This window comes from Pseudorasbora parva, chromosome 6 (genome assembly GCF_024679245.1).
Source record: "Pseudorasbora parva isolate DD20220531a chromosome 6, ASM2467924v1, whole genome shotgun sequence".
Classification (NCBI taxonomy): Eukaryota; Metazoa; Chordata; class Actinopteri; order Cypriniformes; family Gobionidae; genus Pseudorasbora; species Pseudorasbora parva.
Window position 1 is genome coordinate 42,387,333 of NC_090177.1, and position 24,467 is coordinate 42,411,799.

General features: G+C 37.0%; 1 protein-coding gene across 1 annotated transcript in view; it reads left to right on the forward strand.

The window, feature by feature from the left end:
• The first annotated feature begins 1,405 nt into the window (after positions 1 to 1,405).
• Positions 1,406 to 24,467, forward strand: part of b4galt5 (UDP-Gal:betaGlcNAc beta 1,4- galactosyltransferase, polypeptide 5) — a 49,049-nt gene continuing 25,987 nt past the window's right edge. Inside the window, exon 1 of the mRNA XM_067446969.1 lies at positions 1,406 to 1,779. Within this exon, the coding sequence (XP_067303070.1) occupies positions 1,674 to 1,779 (106 nt within the window). The 5' untranslated portion in view covers positions 1,406 to 1,673. The remainder of the gene's footprint in view (positions 1,780 to 24,467) is intronic.

A 24,467-nucleotide genomic window follows, 5' to 3' on the forward strand; every position in this document is an offset into this window, starting at 1 on the left:
GTATACAATCACAAAATAGCCTAGCCTACATTTTTTACTGTTTCTACAACAAAAACACAAAAAGGGTAAGTCTTATCAAATCAGAATATTTATGAATGGATTAACATTATTTATTAATGGAGATAACAGGATAGATCTTATGAAGGGTTTTGTAGTGGATTCCCGAGAATTGCAGTTTAAAAACCGGAGCTGCCGGCGTCACACTGCAGCGATGGCTGCTGGGAGTTGTAGTTCATATGAGGTGGGCGTGACTACAATGCGCATTTCTGTGATGCATCGGTTTGGTATGAAAGGTTTCATGTCTTGAGTGTCTAAATTCGACCTACAATGATTGTGATGTGTGTGTTTGTGGCCTAACTGGATCTCAAACACTACCCCGGTTTGCAGCATTGGCCTAGGGCTAGGCTATATTGTTCTGCCTGTTCCACTTTACTTTATGCTTTTAAGATTTGTATTCTACCCGTGGTGTCGATGTTCATCAGGACAGATGAATTAATTACTCATGTGACTTTGTTTAGTTTAGTGTAAATACTAAAAACTGCAGTTATTAGTGACGTTTTTTATGCTCTTTGTCCTTTTTATATTTAGGCTACTTGAACTAAACTTGTACTTTTTCTATATAGCTTACAATTGACAATTTCTCTTGACACTTATGCTCACAATGGGGATGTAAATGTGAAATGTTTGTAGGTTTCAAATTCATATTTTCTTCAAAATATTACTTTTTCTGACTTTAATCACATTCTTTCCGTGATAGTTTCATGCATTTTCATTGAATTAAGTCAAAGCGGATGGAGTGAGGGGCCTTTTTTATGTTTTAAAAGAGTTTGTATTCACAAATGGACACAAATTATGTGTCAATTTCTGGGTGGTTGATCTAGTTATCAATACATTTTTATATTTTGAGTCATAATAACCCAACATAATGCAACCCAATGGTTGGGTTAAAAATAACCCAACGTTTTTTGTTTTTTTTTACTATATACACTCAAAAGGTGAACATTTATTAACAAGCAGTTAATTATGTATAATTATTATTCATTAAACTTTTTAATAATGTCTAATGAATAAACGATAAATTTCAACATCCTTTGTGTTCATTTTAAGCAATTTTTAAACGATACTTGAGTTAAAGACATTTAAACATTTAACCCAACTGCTGGGTTAGAATAGGTTTGTTGGGTTGTTTTTAACACGGCATGTTTTACAGCTTGAATGGGGCCGTTACCTCTTGGCAGGGCGCATAATGTACATGTCTGTGTGTCTGTTCACTCACAGCCTTTGATGAAGCCTGGACCATGAGTGCAGCGAGCGTTACGTAATGATTTAAAGTCATGCAGAGTAATTTTCACTCCCTCCCTCCCCTTTGAGGACGGTCCCTTCCACTGCCCTGATATGCGCGTAACGCAAGTCCCATGCGCTCCCATTCATTAGCAGCGCGCAGGAGGGTGTGCGTGTGTGTGAGTGTGTGTGTGTGTGTGTGCGCGCGCGCTGACCAATACATACAGACACACGGGATGGAGATGATGAGACTCTCCTAGCCCGAGTGAACCTTCTAGATTGGATAGAGTTCGGCATCGGACCTGAATCAGCGTGTTTGCGCTAGGACTCTCCATCTGGGTCTATTAACGGATCATATCTGCCCATACAACCCACATATATAAAAGAATATAATGCCGACGCGCATAAGATTTCGGAGAAGGTCATTCCTCGGGCTTCTATTCCTCTTCTCGCTCTCCACTTCTGCACTGTACTTCATCTATTCAGCTCCTGGAATAGGTAAGGTGACATTTAGTCTTGATGAATATCGTCTATTCTGAATGAATGTGGACGGTGATGGGTTGTGTTTTTATATAGTCAGATTTCTCATGTGATGATGATCATACTACGATAGAAGCGACTATTGAATAGCTTACATGGGTTCGTTTTATTATGTATCTGTTATTCGTGTTTGGAGAGCGCATTCTGCCATCAGATCATGCCGTTTGCTGTGGCGAGCATATGAAGATCTCCATGTAGGGAGAACTATAGCAAAAAAGAAGCTGGTTGAATTGCGCTTTCATCTTGTTGGGCCGTTGAACTTTGTTTAGCCTTGAGATTGTGTCCCGGTAAAATGATGAATTGTGCTAATATTATATTTCGTCCTGGCTCGGCTCGGACGGACACAGCGCACGGGTTTTGGTCAGGTCCCGCCCACAGACGCGCCTTCCCGGTAGCGAAACGACAGTCCTGTGACTGCATGATTCACTAATACATATTTAATTAGCACATGCTGACGTCGCTTTATTAACTTCCACTGGAGGAAATTTGATTAGCCTGTAAACATTTTGTACTATCAGTGTACTATCATTAATGTCTTCTCAATTAAAAAGTAATAAACATAGTAGTAATAGCTACAAACCTGTGCAAGATTTGTGATTCGCGATGAATTATAATAATGTAGTCAGACATTCACGACAGGCTATATTAACAAACATTAGGCTATTAAGTCACTGGATGCTTAAACGATTACTTAATGAATAATTACAGATGACATGAAATATAAAACTCTGTATATTTTTTAAAGCCATGTATTACTGTAAAGGGGTGTAGTGAGAATATAAAACTGGTTAATACTGAACATTTAGAGACATTGCACAGCTGTGGATGTGAATATAATAAACTTAAGACGTGTGTTATTACTGTGTGCCAGCCTGGGGACATTTTTACCTTCTGTATGATTTGTTTTAAGACTTTCCCAGCATTGCTTTGTCATTTATCCCCTGTAGCCTTTGCATTATTTTTAGTGTATGCCAATGTGCTTAATTATTAGTCACTTTAGAAACTATTTTAGCTTCCTTCTTCCCCGTGAGAGTTTCCTCTCATATGGTATGTTTAAAAGAAGAACAAGGTCCAGTAATTCTAGCATGTTAATAATGAATGAAAATTTGACTTGGCATGTGATGTGTGTCCCGGAAGGGGTGAGTGATGTCGCGGAACAGGAATGCCCTCTTCTGGAAGAAGGCTTTGTTTAAAAGCAGGGAAACAGGAAATGCCAAGCACATTGTTCATTTCTGTGGGGCATATTTTGGGGGGGTTTGGCACTAGAGGAAACAAAAAGATATTATGAGCTCTCCTATGGAAACCAGTGAGTTTGGGTTATCTTCACATTGGTTCTTGCAGAAACTTAAAGGGGTGGGTGATTATGATTTTTCTTTTTCTTTTTTTATTTAGTGTGTAATGTTGCTGTTTAAGAATAACAAACATCTGCAAAGTTACGACGCTCGAAGTTCAAAGCAAAGGGAGATATTTTCTTTTACAGAAATAGCTTTTTAAGGACTACAACAAACGGCTGGTAAGGACTACAATGCCCTCAGTGACATCACTATTCCTTAAATTTATATTAACCCCGTCCCAGGAACACACAACAAAGGCCATGTTGAGAAGAGATTTGGGACATGTGGGAGTCGCTCGAGCTGTCCATCCGTCTTTTCACATTTATTGCAAAACAGTATGAACATGAATGCCATAGAATCTCATAAAGCAAGAGGACAACAACAAAGTTATAACCGTAATTAAACTAAACTACACCTGTTCTCTCCTCATGCAGCAGAAATTCTCTGCTCCGTGCTTCTTACAATAGTTCAAACACGAGTGATTAGAGATTATCTTGACAGAATGTGCTAATCCATAACTTGAAATTAACGAGTTAACTCCACATCAGCTCCATAAATTCATCAACTAATCATTCAGAAACATCTCATTTTACATTTTGTCAAGTGTCTCATCATTGTTGGACTCTGGTTTGACATAAAATGCTGAACAGTTTCTGACATGTTCATGTGTGTGTGTGTGTGTGTGTGTGTGTGTGTGTGTGAGAGAGAGAGGTAATCAGAGCTGCTAACATGAGCTCTTGAAGCTCTGCCCTCTTCTAGAAAGGGGGCGGGCAGCAGCAGCTCATTTGCATTTAAAGGGACACAAACAAAAACTGTGGGTTTTTGTCTAACCTCAAAACGTGACAATTTAAACATTTATCTGTGAGGTATTTTAAGCTTAAACTTCACATACACACTCTGGGGACATCAGAGACTTGTTTTACATTTTAGGACCCATTTAAAAACAATTGCGTGACACATTAGAAAACACCTCACTGGTTCTCACACATCAAACAAGCTTCTGTTTGCTGTTTTTGATATGCATTTTGGTCGGTTTTTATATAAAATCCTAGATTAAATCTGTTCATCTTACAAAACGTTCGGGTGACCGATGATTTCATTACGATTCATTACGGATATATTAAAAATGTCTTTCTGATGATAAGATGAATGAAAGTCATTAGGGTTTGGAACGACATAAAAAGGGAGTAAATTATGTAAATAAAATGTTACGTTTTGAGTGAAGTAAACCTTTAAGTACTTCATTTGGTAATACAAATTTGCAGATTTGAATGAGTGATAGACTTTAGTAAGATTCCTCATCCACCGTATACCCTTGAGCACTGTAAGATTCAATAAAAGCACTCAAGTTACAGCATCAACATATATCTAGACATACAACATACAACTGAGTCTTTTCAAGTTACAATTTATTTTGACTATATATAAGTAACTTTACAACTGCAGGTCAACTAAGCGGATGACAGTATTGGTAGACTTTCAGGTTAGGGTTCAGGTAACACTTTATTTTAGGGTTCAGTTCTCACTGTTAACTTCTTATTAGCATGCATATTACTAGTTTGTTAGTATTTATAAAGCACATATTAATGCCTTATTCTGCATGACCATATTCTACATCCTATACTAACTATTAATTTGCAGTAAATATGGAGATTATTGAGTCAGAAATCATAGTTAATAGTGTATATGTGTTCCCCATAGCCTACTAAAGTGTTACCGGGTCCGGGTTAGGGGAATAAGTTTACATGTAGTTGCAAGGTTACTTATAGTTAGCAGAATGTCTAAACTGGACCATTGGAATAAAGCGTCACCTAACAAATGTCCCAAATTGTCGCAGGTATGCAGGAAAGAGGAGAGGGGAGGATATTTAAGCAAGAAGCCTTTATTCCAGCACACAAACATAATATACAAACATAAAGATAATACAAACAAGAAGCCAATGGCAATAATCCAATCGGGGAAACAAGAATTTTGACCGTTTTACAACTGAAATGTAAAGACAACGACCGACGAACAAAGGCTGAAACACAAGGGTACACTCTAAAAAATGCTGGGTTAAAAACAACCCAAGTTGGGTTGAAAATGCACCAACCCAACAATTGAGTTGTTTTAACCCAATGGTTGAGTTGTTTTAACCCAGTGGTTGAGTTGTTTTAACCCAGTGGTTGAGTTGTTTTAACCCAGTGGTTGAGTTGTTTTAACCCAGTGGTTGGGTTAAATGTTGCTTAAGACAACCCAATTGCTGGGTAAGAACAACTCAACCATTGGGTAAAAACAACCCAATTGTTGGGTTGGTGCATTTTCAACCCAACTTGGGTTGTTTTTAACCCAGCATTTTTTAGAGTGTATAAATACACTGCATGTAAATACACTTTAAATATTACAATCTTTTTAAGTGAAAACTTATAAATTTAACTAGCTAATTCAATGAATGCTAACATGTTATTTGGTAACACAATGCTTTGACAACATGCATACACTCTAAAAAATGCTGGGTTGTTTTAACCCAGTGATTGGGTTGTGTTAACACTATGGTTGGGTTAAATATTTGCTTAAGACAATATATTACATTAAACATAAATCTGTTCTCAAACTAAGCCCATGATTTTTGCATTTACTCTCACTTTCAAGAGCCATGGCAAAAGCATTCTGGGAAATAGAAATCCCAGCCCAGTTTTGGTTCATTTTAAGTTCATGTAAATAAAATTAAAAAAAATAAAAAAAAGTTTATAAAACTCAAAACAATAAAAGAGTTCAGATTACTTAAAATGTGCCAGTTTTGAGAATTCATCTCAAAAAAGTTCTAAATACTCATTAAAGCTCATTTAATTGAACTAATTTGTTTAATTTAAGTTTGCCCTACTCAAACCAATCGATTGTTTTGAGCGCCAGGGTTTAAGGTGTACTGGAAGGATGCGATTTCCAAGGCAAACAGGAACAAACCACGGGGAAGACAATAGAATAGCAAAAGTGTTGGTTACACTCTTAGTTCAGGCAGTTTTTAGGTCGTTTCTAATTTGCTTTGTCAAAGGATAATGAATGCTTATTCTTTTCAAATACTATATCTTAATTGCATTTTACAGGAACATTGTGCATTGAGTAAAAAAAGTGTTTATTTACTAAACATTTTGGGTGGAATATCTTTCAGTTGTATTAGGCCATTTAAATTTATATTAAATTGGTCTTAAAATACTGACTATAAACTGAAAATGCAGATTGTAATTAATAATTAATCAAACTGCAATTAATCCCACAGATGATGACAGACAAAATCATTGAATAGACATTACAAAAATTGGCTTTTGTAGTCAGTACATTCTTGATTATGATTTTAATTTCAACCATTTTTGATTGTTGGTTAACATGCCGAGTATAGTAGATTATTGAAAAAGATCAAATGAAGCCGAGAACTTCTGACCGTGGATCGCTGATTGGATGTTGAGATGTGGCCGTTGAGGCAGATGAATGTGAGCTTGCAGATTTAAGTGGACTAAATGATTGGAGAGTCTGTTGTTTGATCCATTTTAATCAAAATGTATGAGGTAAAAAATAAAAACAAACAGAAACATATATACTGTTCACAATAAGATCTATAAAATGCATTTAGAAAACAGATACACTGTAAAAAAAATCCCCGTAAAATTTACGGTAAAAAACCGGCAGCTGTGGTTGCCAGAATTATACCGTAAAAAATACGGCAGTTACGTTTTAGTTTTTACGGGGCAACAACATATAATTTAAAGGTTTATAATGTAATAATCACGGTTGAAAACCGTTTATTTTACCATTCAAAACTGTACATTGTAAAAAAATACCCATCAAATTTATGGTCAAAAAACGGCAGCTGTGGTTGCCAGAACTTTACCATAAAAAATACAGCAGCAACGTTTTAGATTTTATGGGACAGCAGCATATAATTTAAAGGTTTATAATGTGGTAATTATGGCTAAAAACTGTTTATTTTACAGTTCAAAACCATATAATTTGAAAGTTTATATTGTAATACTTATATGTACACAGTGCTCTATAAACAATTACGGTAAAAAAATATTTAACTGAAATAATATTAATTTACCAACTTATTGAAATGCTAATATCTGTTATGTACCTTTGATATAGATTGACAGCCACCAATTACAGTGGTGATGAGAATCACATGATGAATCAAAGCTCATCACAAGCAGCTTTTGGAGAGACAATATTAACATATAGAAGGTGCACACACAAACACTAAACACCAAACACCATCATGGTAACAGACATGGCTTTTTAAAAAATGCAATAAACATTAATTTAACAACATTAGATGTAAAATAAAACCTTAATGTACATAAGTGATTAGAAAAAACTAAGAAGAAACATAGTTAATTCAATGAAAATGCATCAAATGCGAAGTGTCACGTGGGGAATTCTGGGAATGTCAATTTACGTTTTTTCACTGTTAATTACACAATGACCTGTTCTTTTTCACTTCGAAAAACTGTAAATTTAACGGTGTTTTACTGTTAAATAAAATAAAATGTATAACATTTGTAAATTATACAGTTTTAACCTGTAAAATAAATGGTTTTTAACTGTAATAATTACAGTATAAACCTTTAAATTATATGGTCCTGTCCCGTAAAACCTAAAACGTAACTGCCGTATTTTTTACGGTAAAGTTCTGGCAACCACAGCTGCCGGTTTTTTACCGTAAATTTTATGGGGAAAAACTGTTGTTTTTACGGGAAAACGCTGGCAGCTGCCGTTACCAGAGAATTATGAAACTATGCACACTATGAAATTCAAAATTAGGCGTGGTTAGAGGAGGCACTTTTTTTTTTTTTTTACATAAATATAAATATAAAACCAGTAAGTATTACATCAAAATGTAAAGACTAAAAGAAAAAAGGAAACAAAAAGCATAAGATTTATGTATTTATATTGCATATAAATTTTCAATGGATTTGGATTTTTTTTACATAAACAAAATAATAAACTTAATGTGATTCATATTTCTAAGTATACACAGATTAACGGGTAAGATTTGTGTAATTGTATTAATAAACTGAATGTGATTGATATATGCCAGTTATACGTAAATTAAACAGTTAAGAATTATGGAAAAGCACACCGAAAAATGCTCATGTTAAATTAACACTTCCCGGTGTTCATGTGTGTGCTCACTACTGAGTTAAAGTACCATTGAAGCAGTGTTGATGTTAATGAGATAATTAAGTGATGATTGAGCATTAGTGGTGAACACCTGATGATAACCATGATGGTGAACAGTGTTTGCTTTAGTTGGGCTCTTGACCCTTATCTCTTTCACATTAGTTTTCTGGCTGCTTTAACTGTGTTTGTAAAGCACTTTTGTTATAGCATGGAAAGCCAAGAAAGAAACATGGCCAGGTGATTTGGCTCTTTAGTGATGATTAAATAATCGTCATGTAGTGGTTGAATCACTGAGCTCATTCAGATTCTAATGCTCTGGTTATAAAGCTGATTAGCCGTATGTGTAAAAATATTCATGTGGTTTGCAGTATGATAGCCAGTATGATTGTTGTAATCAAACAATATGGAGGTTTATAAAAAAAGTTTTAAACTACAGCATAATTTAGACACACACAGACATCAAGAATCAGTGTATGTATCTCTACAATGGTGACAAGCAAAAAAAAAAATCAGATAAACATCTACTCTTAACATGAAACAAGCTACTATAAAACGTCACAAGAAAAACAGCAAAAGTAAAAAAAAAAACAAGTTGTAAGAATCAAAGAAAATTTGTCAATTCAGATGGATAATTTATTCATGCCGCAATGCATGCTGGGACCCATGGGAGAGTTTTGATTGGTGGTACCCAGCATGCACTGCAGCATGAAGCTTTTCATTGATTGTCACCATTGTTGAGATTTATACACTGATTCTTGATATCTGTTTGTGTCTAATAAGTGCCATAGATTAAAACCTTTTGCACACTTTTCTATTTTATTTTTTTAGCTGTGCATATTATTAGATTGCCATAACATTGCTGAAACTCATGCTGTAGAATGAAATGCTAGTTGGCCACTATTATGAATAAAACAAAATTAACACACATAACAAGGACCTTAGACTCTGAAAAAGATCAGTGATCACTAGATGATGATTATAGCATCATGAACAACGAGCCAAATCACCTGGCCATGTTTTAGCTTTGCTTTCCATGCCATAACAAAACTGCTTTATAAACACAGTTAAAGCAGCCAGAAAACTAATGTTGGTGAGTCAAGGGTCAAGAGCCCAACTAAAGAAAACACTACTCACCATCATGGTGACTTCAAATAAACCTATTATTTTCATTAAAACATAAATTACACAAATAAAGTCAGTCTGGTTAGTAATGTGTGAAGCTGGTAATGCTGTTTGTGGAGTTGTTTAATCCTCTGATGAGATCTTCAGAGATTTAATGTCTTCTTTTATCTTCAGTTGATTTCATCTAAAGCTGTGGCTGAAGTCAGTTGTAGTTCTCGTGTTTCTCTTTCCTTCAATGATTCTGATTGTTATCATCAGGTGTTCATCATTAATGTTCAATCGTCTCTTAATTATCTCATTAACTTCAACACTGGTTCAATAGTACTTTAACTCAGTAGTGAGCTTCTCATCTGAGAATCTTACCTGTTTCATTTATGTTTGATTTACAAATAAGATTTTCATTAAGTTTATTAATTTGTTTGTCAAAATTACATAATCAAAATGCATGGAACATTTATATGCAATTCAAATACATGTTTAGACATTTTTTAAGTGCATAAACTTGTAAAATTACTTACATTTCTAAGAACAACTGACTAAAACATAAGTTTTTACAATATTTAGATATCAAATTAACAAAATAGATTTTAAAGCATTACAGTATTTCTCTGTTGTTGATACCAATATTTGTAGGTTTAACAAACAAATTTGTTTATAATCACATGTTGTTGTAAATATAACACAATATTCTGTTTAACAGTTTACAAAAGTTCATTGTGATTTAAACAAAAAATATATGTTTTTGGGGTTCTAATAATATTCTGTTGGGATTTTACATTGTTTTTTTGTAAATGTTACAGGCATAAGGTTAGATCTATTACAGTTATTCACCGTATATAGTACGGAACCTCTCCTACGGAAACTTTCTGTTTACCAAATAACAGTTTTTAACCGTAGAATATTACAACCTTACACCGTTAAAATCACGGTCATTTTTTAGAGTGTAGGATAGAGTAAAGCTGGCTTTACGTATATCATTACATTTTAAAAAGGACAATGTCCAGCATTCAAGGCATCAGGAATCAGATGCAATTGACCTAATTCGGTTAAATGCACACAATACGAGTGTTGTGTATCTCTCTATATTTGTCTCAAATGCAGATCCATGTCTTGTGTCCCCATGGAAACAACCCCCGAGGGGTATTAATGCTTGTGAAGGGAGTTAGGTTCATAGGCCACCGAAACCGTCAGTAAAGCACTTACTGCTCATTTCACACATGCTGACCCGGCGCGTGCCGCAGATGTGTCTGACTGCTGGAGTTTATTGAATTAAACCGAGAAATCCTGCTAGAGCACAGACCTTATTTACAGACGCCAACCCCATGGAAACCCAGGTGTCCGTCCCCCGAGGAAGCCTCTGACGGAAGACAAAAGAGGAAACAAGAGGAAGAGGAAAACGTCCTTCTGCAGGACTGCCTCTACGCCAACCCCAAATGTCAAGAGGGTCAGATCTGGGGATTGGAGAAACAATGGGATACATCTGACATAATCCTGATGTTAATGAAACCATTGTTGAAATAGTTGAGCAGTGTTTATAATCCAGGACTGCAGGATTATATCCAGTGGCTCCCACGAGATGATGAGCCCATATGAGATTATGCCGAGTGGGACATACATCCTGAATTCAGAAAAACATTCCCAATACCCAGATCAGATGTTATGCTTAGGAAGTTTTTGGACTGGAGTCTACACTCTGAAAAATGCTGGGTTAAAAAGAACCCATGTTGGGTTAAAAATGGACAAGAAATTGGGTTGTTTGAATAGGTCCATTCACTGGGTTCAAACAACCTAATTTCTGGGTTTGTCCATTTTCAACCCAACTTGGGTTGTTTTTAACCCAGCATGTTTCAGAGTGTATCAAACGGGTTTCCCCTTGAATTGTAGATAGAGGTTGAGGTCATTTGTTTGAGAGAAATGTTGTTGATCTAGCACTTTATTTTACAGACCCGTTCCCCATGTACATAATTATTATCGTAACTGCCCTCCTTAAACATGCTGGGTTAAGAAAACAACCCAAGTTGGGTTGAAAATGGACAGACCCAGAAATTAGGTTGTTTGATCCCAGTGAATGGACCCATTCAAACAACCCAATATCTGGGTTTGTCCATTTTCAACCCAACATGGGTTGTTTTTAACCCAGCATGTTTTAGAGTGTGGGTAGCCTAATAACTAGGTACCAACCCTGAACCTAACCTTAACCCAGTTACTTTCTTACTTTCATGCAATTAGTTCAGATTAAAGAAAAATGAAACAGGTTATTGTGTCACGTCAAACTTGTTTAATTCTTCCTGCTCTGATCTAATTGCGTGGGAAAGTTGTTCTTAATTTAATTACGTTCATTAAACGTTTAACTGTTAACAAACAATGAATGAACAAATAAGAAGAGGACTGGCATTTGTATAGTTATTACTCGCTGAGTGAAGCGCAATCACTAGAGCTGCTCACAGTCTAACCACAAGAGCCACTCCTTATCACAATGAGAACAATATTCAAAAACATCCCACAAGCTGTCCTGCAGCTGAACGTTAAACACTAGCGTCATCCCCTGTACTGAAAAACTCTGACAACAACACCTAAAGGCTGTTCCTAAGCATGCTGGGAACTACTGATCCACTGCCATGGTAGACTTACTTATGTCAACAACCAACGCAAATGACTAAAGTAAACTTCAGTTTTAAATATATTAGTGGATTAAACTCAATTAAATTAAGTGCTGACAAAATGTTGCTTTAGCTCATCGTTAACCTTCAAATAAAGACACAGATCAGGCATAACATTATGACTTTATATTGTGTTGGTCGCCCTTTTGCTGATAAAATAGCCCTGACCCGTCGAGGCCTGGCCTCCACTTGACCCCTGAAGGTGTGCTGTGGTATCTGGCATAAGAATGGCAGATGGCATGAGGTATAAGATGTTAGCAGCAGATCATTTAAGTCTTGTAAGGTGCGAGACATGGATCGGACTTGTTTGACCTTATGAGAATCCTTTTGACAACAAACATCCTCAAATATCAACATGTCCTCCAACAAATACGCCTATATAGGTCTTTTGTCACTTCCTTGAAATACGACCCATAGGATCGTTCACTAAAGTTCTGCTCCTATTGACAGCAGGACACTTTCGTTTTAAAGCATTTCCCCTTTTATCTGCGTAATATTTCAGGTTTTGCACAGCTCGGTTGGTAAAACATTGGAATATACAACAACATGTGATCATGCGATCGTGAGTTCGATCCCAGGGAACACATGTGCTCATAAAGTGTGTATGCAATATATATCTCTGGGTAGGTTTAGGGATGGGGTGGGTGTAGTTGTAAATTTAAAAACATATTTGTGCTAAATGGAAATATGACAAATGGTGGTAAAAATTCCAGACATTGCATTAAAATGAACAAGCATTTTGTTTGGTAAAGACAGTCATACGTCAGTTCATGATGTCAGACGTAACACGGCACTGTCATTATTTTAACGCCAGCTAGAGGGCGCATGACTTTAAAACGTAAATAAAAAACGACCTATAGAGTGTGTTTTTTTTCGGAGGACAGTTTGTGAAATATTGTATCTGGCTAGCAAGTCTATTATAGCTACAATTAGCATCAAGCTGCACATTTTTATGAGACTGATACATTTACAATTTAGGATACTGATACTACACTTTTACTCAAAACTCACTGTAAACCACCATTGAGTGTTTGTAATAGCTACCGATTGCGCTACAATGTGAATTTTGCGACGGTGGAGTTTGATACGGTGGCCTGCACAGGACAAAGATGTGGTCTGAGACAGCAGAGTGTAGCTAGCGGTCTGTAGAGAAGTTTGTCCATTTAGGGCTACCGTAGAAACATGGCGGTGCAAACGTGATGTGTGTAGATAGAAATGGCACATTCCAAGGTAATAACAACATAACGGTACATTATGTAAGGTCTTTATACTCCACCTGAAACATAGTTATGGAAATTATAGTGCATTTCTGTCAATCAATCCTCATAAATATAACACACTGCACCTTTAACGTCTGGATTAGTTCGCTTATGTGCCAGCTTTGCTCACAGATACACGATTAGCTTTAGGTTATACACGCATTTGCACTGCAAGTGACTGATCACATCTACATTTTTCAATTGGCCGAATTAAATTGCATCAATTCACAGAATTTCAATTCGGCAAACTGAAAAATTTAGATGTGATCAGTCACTTGAAAATGTTCAATTGGAGCCATTATTTATTTTAAATTTTTACAGTGTACACGTATTCACAATCATCTTTATTATAATTATGTGTAATTAGGTGTTACATTAAGTTAAAATACACACTATACATTAACTCATACATATTTAAAATGAATAAGTCCTCATTTAATTACTACCTCATCTGTCATGGGACAGAATGCAGAAGTTCAGTGTAAGTTAGTCCTCGGAGGAGAAAGTGAACATACGTCATATGAGTGAAATATGAGCAGCGAATGAGTCATAACAAACACAAGGAGACAGCATTGGGAGACACTGATATGCTTACCATATGTGAAAATTCATAGGAATTCAGAGGCGGGCCGTAGGGAAGTATTTTTACTTTCCAAGTAATTTTATTTATCAAGTATACGTACGTTATCTGTGATCTTCTTTGGAAAACGTTTACTTCACAACATCCCAAAACATAATATTGTACTTTTTATTTCATATTGAATATCATTTAATACTTTATAGTAGTGCTGTATACTTTCACTCCAGTAAAAGTCATTCAAATTTGACTTGAGGAAGAAAGTACAGTAACACTTTATTTTAAGGTTCTGTTATTATTTATATTAGCATGCATATCACTAGGATATTGGCTGTTTATTAGTACTTATAAAGCTCATATTAATGCCTTATTCTGCCTGACCTTATGCTACATCCCTTAATCCGACCCAATACCTAAACTTATATGCTATAAAAACTACCTTACTAACTATTAATAAGCAGTAAATTAGGAGTTTATTGAGGCAAAAGTCGTAGTTAGTAGTGAATATGTGTTCCCCATAGTAAAGTGCTACCAAAAGGACTATATGTTTAATGTAATTAAGAGTTAAAGGTAAAAAAAAACTTTTATTTATGAGATGTAGTGCAGTAAAAAGTATGAAATTATATAATTATGCTATGGAATGTAGTGTAGTAAAAGTTTTCCAAAGAAAAACACTGATAAAGTATATACTTGAAAAATGTGTAGAAAGTAAAAATCCTCCACTGTAGAAATGATTATTCTGCCTAAAGAAATACAAACTAAATGTGTAATTACCAATTTTGTATGTTGTAATAAGTCATTACTCTTGAAATGAGTAGCGAGTAATACATGACATTTTAACACTGACGGTGACCTTCTTTCTGTCTGTAGAAAACACATTCAAACCACATTTGTGTGCTCCACACAGGATCCAGGTTACACTTTGGTCTCTCTGAATGGCAGTCTACCATCACTTCCTGGTAGCTTGAAGTTTTACGTGACATTTTGTGCACCTAGTCAAAAACTAAAACCAGCCTATTGCATGCAAATCTATCCCGAACAGGTACACAGGCAGCAATTCAAAGGTGGCCTTAAAAATACATCAGCAGAGCCATGATTATTATCATCATGTATGAATGTTTGGTCAAAAAATGAGCTTACACACATGAAGCTTTTCAGATGAAGAAAGTCAAGTTCCTGCTTGATTTCTTCTCCAGAAGAGCCCAGGCTTTATAAGCAGCTGCTAAATGATTGTTTACCAGAACTCAGATCCAGAATACACACAATAGTTACCTACAAAAGAGCCATTTCTAACTGGCGCTAATGACTTTTATTGGTTTGAAGTTGCATCTGAATTTATGCACGTGTGCGAGAAACATTAATGCTTTTGCTCTTGTAGCCAAACTTGTGCATGATGTTCAACACCATAATCCCCCACCAAAACATGCTTAGATGAACACTCATCGAGACATGCAAATGCTGCTAAAACCACTCTTCAGCCTGGAGGCGTGCAGAAACAACACATGCTAAAATATGCATGCACATCTTCCATGCAGACGTTTATAAGAGGACCTGATGAAGGGGACAGAGTTTTATCTTCGTAAAAATCATTAATCTCTGAGATCGGCTCGACGTGGTGTGGAAAGCAGTCGCTTGGAGGCAGGGCATTCCAGCTGCTCTCTGGTTAGTCTCATATTTGCATGGCCATTTGTTTCTCATGGAAATGCAGCAGGCAGGACAGACAAGAGTTATAGTCAAGTCAACTCTATTTATATAGCGCTTTTTACAATGCCGATTGTTTAAAGCTGCTTCACACTGTTTACAGGAAAATACTGCAACAGAGTTTAATTCGGCTGTACAGACGCTCTCGTGTGATGTTATCCAGCTAATTTCAATGATCATATAGTGTAGGGTGAACAAATTCCTGTTTTCAAGTCCTGTCCTGGCCCTAATACAACAGTTTTCTCTCCATACAGAGGGTGCATTACTTTAAATTATTGAAAGTAATAAGGAATCTTTGTGTACACTTCGAGTATCCTTTGAGTCTCTCATTGCCGGGCCGAGTGTCCTGGTTTTTGGTAATCAAAATATGGTCACCCTAATATAGTGTCAATGCGGGCAGATCAGTGTTATAGCTGAAATGTAGGTGTTCCCATCTAAGCAAAAGCCAAGCCAAAGGCGACAGTGGCAAGGAACCAAAACTCCATAAGGGCATCAGGAAAATCGGAAAAATAAACCTTGGGAGAAACCAGACTCAGTCGGGGTGCCAGTTCTCCTCTGGCCTATTAACACACCGTGTATGATTATTATTCTGGCAACCTTACAGGTCAGAAATCTTATTAGCTCAATATATATTCGTAAGATTATTCGAAAGATTGTCGTCACGCCGGAGACAGGTTTATTGAGGATGTCGTGTCGATGCAGCATTTACAGGAGGAGTTTAATTGACACGGTCTCAGCAGACACTTCAGGATGTGCTGGTCATGTCCAGACGTAGGTCCACCATCTGATCCGGACACGGCCCGGATCCGGCCGACTGCAGTAAACCTCGGGATAAACAGAGAGACTAACATTAGCGTGGATGCCACTCGTCTTATGATGTAACGAGTACATCAGGTGTTATGGGAAGTGTTCCCGGATCCGGCCGACTGCAGTAAACCTCGGGATAAACAGAGAGACTCATTTACACTGAACACGTGTGCGACGCATTACGGCCGCGACAAGGTTTTATTCCGTCCTCCACGCGGTGCTAACTCACACCGGGAGCATATCAGAAGCGGAGCGACTGGATGCGTGAGACCACGTGATTTGCCTGTCCGACGTCCATTTCTCGTCTCCTACCAAGGATATATTGCCAATATACATGCAATACGTTTGGGAGTCTGCACAGGGTGTTTATTTTGAAATTGACAGTGATTTTTGACTATTATTTTGTATTTCCGGTGCGACTTGGACGTGCGCCCGTCAAAAATAGACTAGGGACCTATATTTAGCGAAGCGGCGCGGAGAGCCGCTTCTGAAACGCGCCACGCCACGGCCGGTGTAAACACAAGCATTGACTAGAAAGGGCGCGATCAGCTCCGGTAGCCGTGTCGCAGCCGTAATGCGCCGCACACGTGTTCAGTGTAAATGAGGGGTTAATGAGGGGTAACATTAGTGTGGATGCCACTCTTCTTATGATGTAGCGAGTACATCAGGTGTTATGGGAAGTGTTCCCGGATCCGGCTGACCCGGTTAATGCAGCCTAACAATCAGTCAATTGATCTGAATAATGAAAGTTTAAAATGTTCTGTGTGTGCCATAGTAAAGAGATGTGTTTTTAGTCTAGATTTAAACTGACAGAGTGTGTCTGCTTCCCGAACAATGCTAGGAAGACTGTTCCAGAGTTTAGGAGCTAAATAGGAAAAGGATCGCCCGCCTGCATAGATATTCTAGGTATTATCAACTGGCCAGAGTTTTGAGACCGCAATAGACGTGATGGAGTATAATGTGTTAAGAGCTCGCTTAAGTACCGGGGAGCTAAACTATTTAGTGCTTTGTAAGTAATAAGCAAGATTTTAAAATGTATGCGATGTTTAATAGGGAGCCAGTGCAGTGTTGACAGAACCGGACTATACATTTCTATTGAGAAAAATTTACACATACGGGGACATTGATAGCAATTCATTCAAAGAATTAATATCTTGAGAACTGTAGGTAATTTCTTCAACAGAAACAGTATCTTTCTGATTGTGATTGATAAGATTGTGATCTGCGTTACAAGGATGTAAATGCTCACAGTTGTTAGATATAAGGTGTTATTAACCATGTGTCGTCCCAGCATCGCAAACCCATCAACTAGTTGGGGACACTTACATTTCAACTATATCACTGGTCTGCCCGCATTGATATTATGATAATTGAACTGAGCTGAATAGCATCACCGTTTTCTGCAGAGCGGCTGTACAGCCAAATCAAATTCTGTTGCATTATTTTCCTGTTAACACGGTGAAGCTACTTTGAAACAATCAGCATTGTGAAAGCGCTGTATAAATAAAGGTGAGTTGCCTGTGTAAGGTCCAAGGACAGCCATGTGACGCCGAATGCCGCATTAAGAATGGAATTTGGATAAACATCAGCGGGGTGAGGCAGCCGTCACCTTCCCATCACTAATCCTCTTTCACTAGCCACGTGAAAAATAACTGAGCTAATCTATTTAATCATTCAGTGATAAGATAATCAACAGTCTTATCATCTGTTCATGACCAAGAGAAAAACTACAGGACATACTCTCAAGACTGTGTGTAAGTCACAAGACTTCAGTTTTCAGTACACACTATATATATATTAGATTGGGCTTTAGACTGGGAAAAGTTGTAAAATCATCTTGTTTTTGAAGCTTGATTAAGTGTAAATTGTTACACTACACTGTGACCCTGTTTACACCTGGTATTAAGATGCGTTTTGGTCGATCACCTCACAAGTGGACGACACTAAAGGTGTAAACAGGGTCTTAAAACGTTTTGAGCTTGTCAACTGTCGACCACTTCCAGAGGTAGTCAAAAAACACATTCGATGAGTAAATGTGTAAACGCTCATGTGATCGAATGTGTTCAAACAGCCACAAAACACGTCTTTTCTCCACCTAATGTGTGAACATTATGGGATGCGTGCTAACCAGACCGGATTTAAACTTGATCAGATAAAGACCCAAGTTTGGCTTGAAGATGAAAAATGTCCCACGCTCAATGTTCTCTCTCCATTCCTGATTGCTAACACACACTCACAGCGTTCGGCTGGTCAGAGCAGAAACGAAAGCGGATGCTCTTCGTAAGTTTCCCATCGTATCGGTACACATTCATATGTAAATTGCATGAGCTTATTTTGTCCATTAGATTGAAAGATCTGAAAAAGGCCATACATTTACCCGCCCACCTCAAAGAAATCAAGACAGAAGTCATCGAAAGTGGACAAAAGAGACGGATTAAGACACCAGGTGTAAACGGGACTGTGTCTCCCTCGTCTATTTGTGATCTGATCGACCAAAACGCATCTTAATAGTCAGGTCACCTTCAATTAATGGCACAGATAATCACGATTTATTGTATGACTCATGAAGAACTAACCCATTTATTAATGATTACCGCATCAGCAACTAATGCAGATTCGACATGATTAATAGATTAAGTAATCATGGTAACACTTTATTTTAAGGTTCAGTTATTAACTATGAACTAGTTGCTTATTAGCATGCATATTACTAGGATATTGCCTGTTTATTAGTACTTATAAAGCACATATTAATGCCTTATTCTGCCTGACCTTACTCTACATCCCTTAATCCGACCCAATACCTAAACTTAAATGCTATAAAAACTACCTTACCAACTATTAATGAGCAGTAAATTAGGAGTTTATTGAGGCAAAAGTCGTGGTTAGTAGTGAATATGTGTTCCCCATAGTATAGTGTTACCGTAATCATTAAATTGCTATTAGTTAAATGTCTCATAATGTATTAATTATAATAACATATTATATTGACTAATAAATGTAACATGTTAATTACCACAAACAAAACCACAATTACAAATTACTTAACAAATAGTTAATAGTAGTCATAACATAATGACACCTTTATAAATCATAAGCTAATGATTAATTAAAGCATAAAACTGGAAGTTGAAATGCTTGGCTTTGACCTGTTGTGGCAATTAACACATTAATTTATAATATAATATAATATAATATAATATAATATAATATAATATAATATAATATAATATAATATAATATAATATAATATGTTATTAGGGAATTAATACATGATGCCACATTTAATAGCAATTCATATATTCCTTAATCTATTAATCATGATGAATCTTCATTAGTTGCTGATAATCATTAATAAATGGGTTAGTTCATCATTAGTAATACATTAACTCATGATTATCTGTGCATTAGTTAAGCATGAATTGATGCGTATTAGTGCACCCGTATTGTAAAGTGTTACCAAAAGGGTTTGATTGGTTCATTTCTGTTGTATTTCATTACAAGTAGTGTTTGGTGGCTTAAGAACACAAACTTTGAAATTGGTTTTGAAATATTTTTGAAACAATACCATTATCATTCTTCATGTAAACTGTGAGAATGGTGACGGCATGCATGTAAGCATTACGTGTATAGTCTATTGGGAACACTGATCACCATAATGGTGAGTGGTTGTTGTTTTTTTCCTCTACAAAATGGCATTCAAACATTCAATTACTTGGGTTTCTGAGTGAACACAGTGTGTGATTATTACAGATTAATAGATTTTTTTAAACTACAGTTAAGATCTTAAGTTAAGACCACTGTTGGATAGGTGCAGGTCCACCATCTGAGTGTTTTTTTATTTTTTTATTTAATACCAAGTGTAAACAAGTCCTCAGAAGAAAAGAAAAAAAGATCAGTCACTGGGGTGGGACTCTTTTAAAAATTGCACATTGGCACCTAAAGCAGGGGTGGGGAACATTGATCCTGGAGGGAACTCTCTTCCAGAGTTTAGCTCCAACCCTGAAGAAACACCTGCCTGTAACTTTAGGCTGCGTCCGAAAAACCTAGGCAGGGACTCGTTGCCTCATGAGAGCGTTTTGTGCTTGAAGGCACTTCACAAAACTGATTTTGGACAGACTTCTAAGGCAGTGTAACAGTTTAATGATCTACAACAAAATAGAGCGAGCTTTGGTGAGAACTAAACACATATTTAATTACTACATTAGTCATTTCTCGCTAGAAATGACATCAGAAGTGGAAAAAATTTGGTCAAAAACATACATTTACACACAAACTGACCAGCAAACGCAACTTTCGGATGCCTTTTTTTTCAGCTCAACTGTCACTGAATGGAAAACACAGGATTGTGGGATATTAAAGGCAGTGAAGGATACATGTGTGCTGCCTTCAAAACTCGATCAGATGAAGGTCTCTCAGGAGACAGGAAGTGAAGCTTACACTAGATTTAGGATTTCCTGTAGCTCAAACAGTAGAGCGTGGCGCTAGCAATGCCAAGGTCATGGGTTCGATTCCCAGGAAAACCAAGAACTGACAAAAATGGCAAAATGTGTACCTTAAAATGCAATGTAAGTCGCTTTGGATAAAAGCCAAAATGCATAAAGGTAAATGTAGATTCGTACATGGCCTTCCTGCCTTGAAATGTGTCCACCGAAGGCAGCGTTTTCCAGGTTTCGGACGCAGCCACAGTAATCCTGAAGACCGTGATTCGCTCCAGGTGTGTTTGATTTTGGGTTGGAGCTGAACTCTGCTGGACACTGGCCCTTCAAGACCCACCTAAACAGTACATATAACAGCCTTTATTTAGGGTACCGTCCCAGTGACAGTTGTTGCACCATTTTTTTCTGAAAGGGTATTATTGTGGTTTCATGCTCTAAATACTTTGTGCAAGAGTCCTGCAATGGCACAGGGCAGAGAATGGCTTGATCACCGTTACAGTATGAATTCGTTTGATAACATATCATTTCTGGAAATAAAGATAAGCATGAAAGTTCACTGCGGTGTAGGCAGTTCGTACGAAAAAGATTGAGGTTTGCACAAATGAACAAAAAAGATTTGCAATGTGTTGGTAAAACTCTTTTAAGTCCCACTGGATGATCTGCAGGCCAGTCAATGAAGACGATATGGAGTTGTGTGCTTCTCACATTCATTCAAATGGCTTTTAAATGCAGTTTTTGCTTTCAGTGTTTGCAGAAACTACAAACAGCAGGTTTAAGATTATAACCACATAAAAACTCCGCAGCGTGAATGTGAAACGAGGTGTTTGTGGCTTGTATAGACTACAGACGAGGTGTAGTTTATCTCTCATGCACACGTGTGGGTGTGCAGAGACATGCCGCTTTACTCTCATTAGACTGAAGAAACTCTCATCACACAGGGCGAGTTTATGCATCTGATCCCAAAGTCGACTTACCTCAGACCTGTTTCCTTCCAGCCAAATCCTCAAATATTTATAAAAAAAAATAAACACAGCAGTATCAAAGGGCAATGGTCTGGTGTCCTACTTTTTACTCTTACTAGAAACACAGCGTGCAGTATAGCTATAAACTTACTTATAAACTGAAATGTACTGTACTATGCCAGGAAAATGACAAGGAAATTAGCATGTGAGCCAAAAGCAATAATCAGTTTTAATATGTAAAACCCAACCATAAAAAAGTTACTATTTTACGTGAGATTTCATTCAAAGAAAAGGTTTGTGAAGATCCACCGCTAAACCGAGCACTCTCTGGGGTGTAAGCGGTGAGCACCAGAAGACAAAATAGTGCCATGAGAATGTGTTTTTAGGTTTACTTCCTGTAAAAACTTTTTTTAACTAAATGGTTGAGCTGATAATATTCAGCAGAGTTGTTCATTAACACATTTGCACTGTGTTTTTAAACATTTTAGGTGTTATAATAAAAATAAATTATTTGCTACTTGGATGCTTATAAGGAAAATGTATGTTTGTTTGTTTGTTTTTTTATGGAATATTGCAGTATTTATTATAAATGATCTCTCCATGCACACCATTTTTTTTAATCATGTTCCTCATAATCTCGAATAACTTCCCTCCCTCTTGCATCTCTTCTGTGATGACGAGGGCGGGGCCACCTGTCACTCACATGAGCTCCACCAACGGCAAACTACAACCATCCGAACAATTCATTTTTTTGTGTCCGAAAAGCCATTTCATGCCATAATAAATCCTCATGGGATGGTAAAGTGTACATCGTATGCGCACTTCAGAATCTCACCAGAAGTAGTACTGCCATCCATGCCTTTATTACATCGCGGCTGGATTACTGTAACTCCTTATATTATGGTATCGCAAAGTCTCAAATTTCTCGGCTCCAGTTAGTACAAAATGCTGCAGCGAAATTCTTAAAGGGCTATAGGAAATTTGATCGTGTTACACCTCTTTTAAGATCGTTACATTGGTTGCCTATAGAGCTCCGTATTGAGTTTAAAATTTTGTTACTTGTGTACAAATCTTTAAAAAATGTTGCTCCCCCATATTTATCTACTCAATTTCATTTGTATAGCTCAAATAGGAGCCTTCGAATGATCAATTTCTGCTTCATATTCCAAAAGCCCGCTTAAAGACAAGAGGAAATCGTGCTTTGGCTGTGGCCGGCCCTACTCTCTGGAATAAGTTACCCCTCGAAATTAAATTGGCCTCTACTGTATCGGAATTTAAAATCAGGTTAAAAACCTTTCTTTTTAACTTGGCTTTTAATTGATTTTTTTTATTATTATTTTTATACTGGCTTTTTGGTTTTTAACTATGATATTATTTGATTTTGAATTATGATATGCTTTATCATTTTGTTTTTATTATATGTTTGACCATGTTCAGCACTTTGGTAGGTTCTACCTTGCTTAAAGCGCTTTATAAATAAAGTAACTTGAAGTAACTTGAAGTAGTAGGTCATCCTTGTACTTTTCGCCTACTGTTTTCGGATTTACTTCTCTGTTGGCATACTGCTTTTCGCATACTATATAGAAGAGAAGTATACGATTTCGGACATGTTCCCAAGCAGATGAGACGTTTGCACTGGTCTATAGGGCATTTCAGAATGTTTCTAAACAATCGGCACCAGGATACTTCCGGGTGGCAGAACGCGAGCGGCTTCTCCTGACAAACTGAAGAGATCAGCCGCTACTGTAAACAGATACATTAAGAACATTGTTGTTGATTAAAGATGAAACTATGATGAAAACGTGTTGTGTTTGGGGTTGCGCCGTCAGATATACAGCAAAAGGTGTAGGATTTTATCGATTTCCTTCAGAAAGAAGTAAATATATCCAGCAAAACCTGCGGGCAAGGAGGATAAAGCGAGTGGACGTCGACAAAAATACGGCTACAGAGAAGTATTCTAAAAACGGTTCATCTCCAAAATCATAGCAGAGCATAATTATCTTCAGCTGGGGAAATTCGAGACTAATATTAGTCAACTTTAGATCTCTTTTAAAGATCGAGCTCATTGCCAGTCACTGCCTGAAGTAAACGGAAGAGAGCGAACTTCTGGTGTCATGTAGGCTACTGATCGAATATCAAGGGAAGAAATAGGAAAAGCAAAACACAGTTGTAGGCTGATGGGTGATAGATGCGTGTACCACACTGGCTTCATCATCACCGCGTGTTTAGTTTGAGTGAATGCCTAACGTTAGCGGAGTAGTGCTAGTCTACAGCACGCTATCCTTTTGACCGTCAGAAGCTCACGTCGGTGCCATCTGATCTGACTCAGAGCAAAAGAAAACCATCATAGCCCTTTTTAGTTAGATAACAGGGGAATAGACCAACTACCATAGCCTAACGTATTGTAAGTCAAACAGCAACAGTCACTAAAATAACTAATCAATGTAGTTATTCTACTGGCTGAGGCTCATTTAAAGGTGAACTATGTAGTATTTTTGCAGTAAAATATCCAAAAACCACTAGGCCAGTGTTATATATATTGTTCAGTTGAGTACCTACAATATCCCAGATGTTTCCAACTATTTGTAAATTGTGAGAAAATTGCTATTTTAACTAAGGACCGGGACGTTT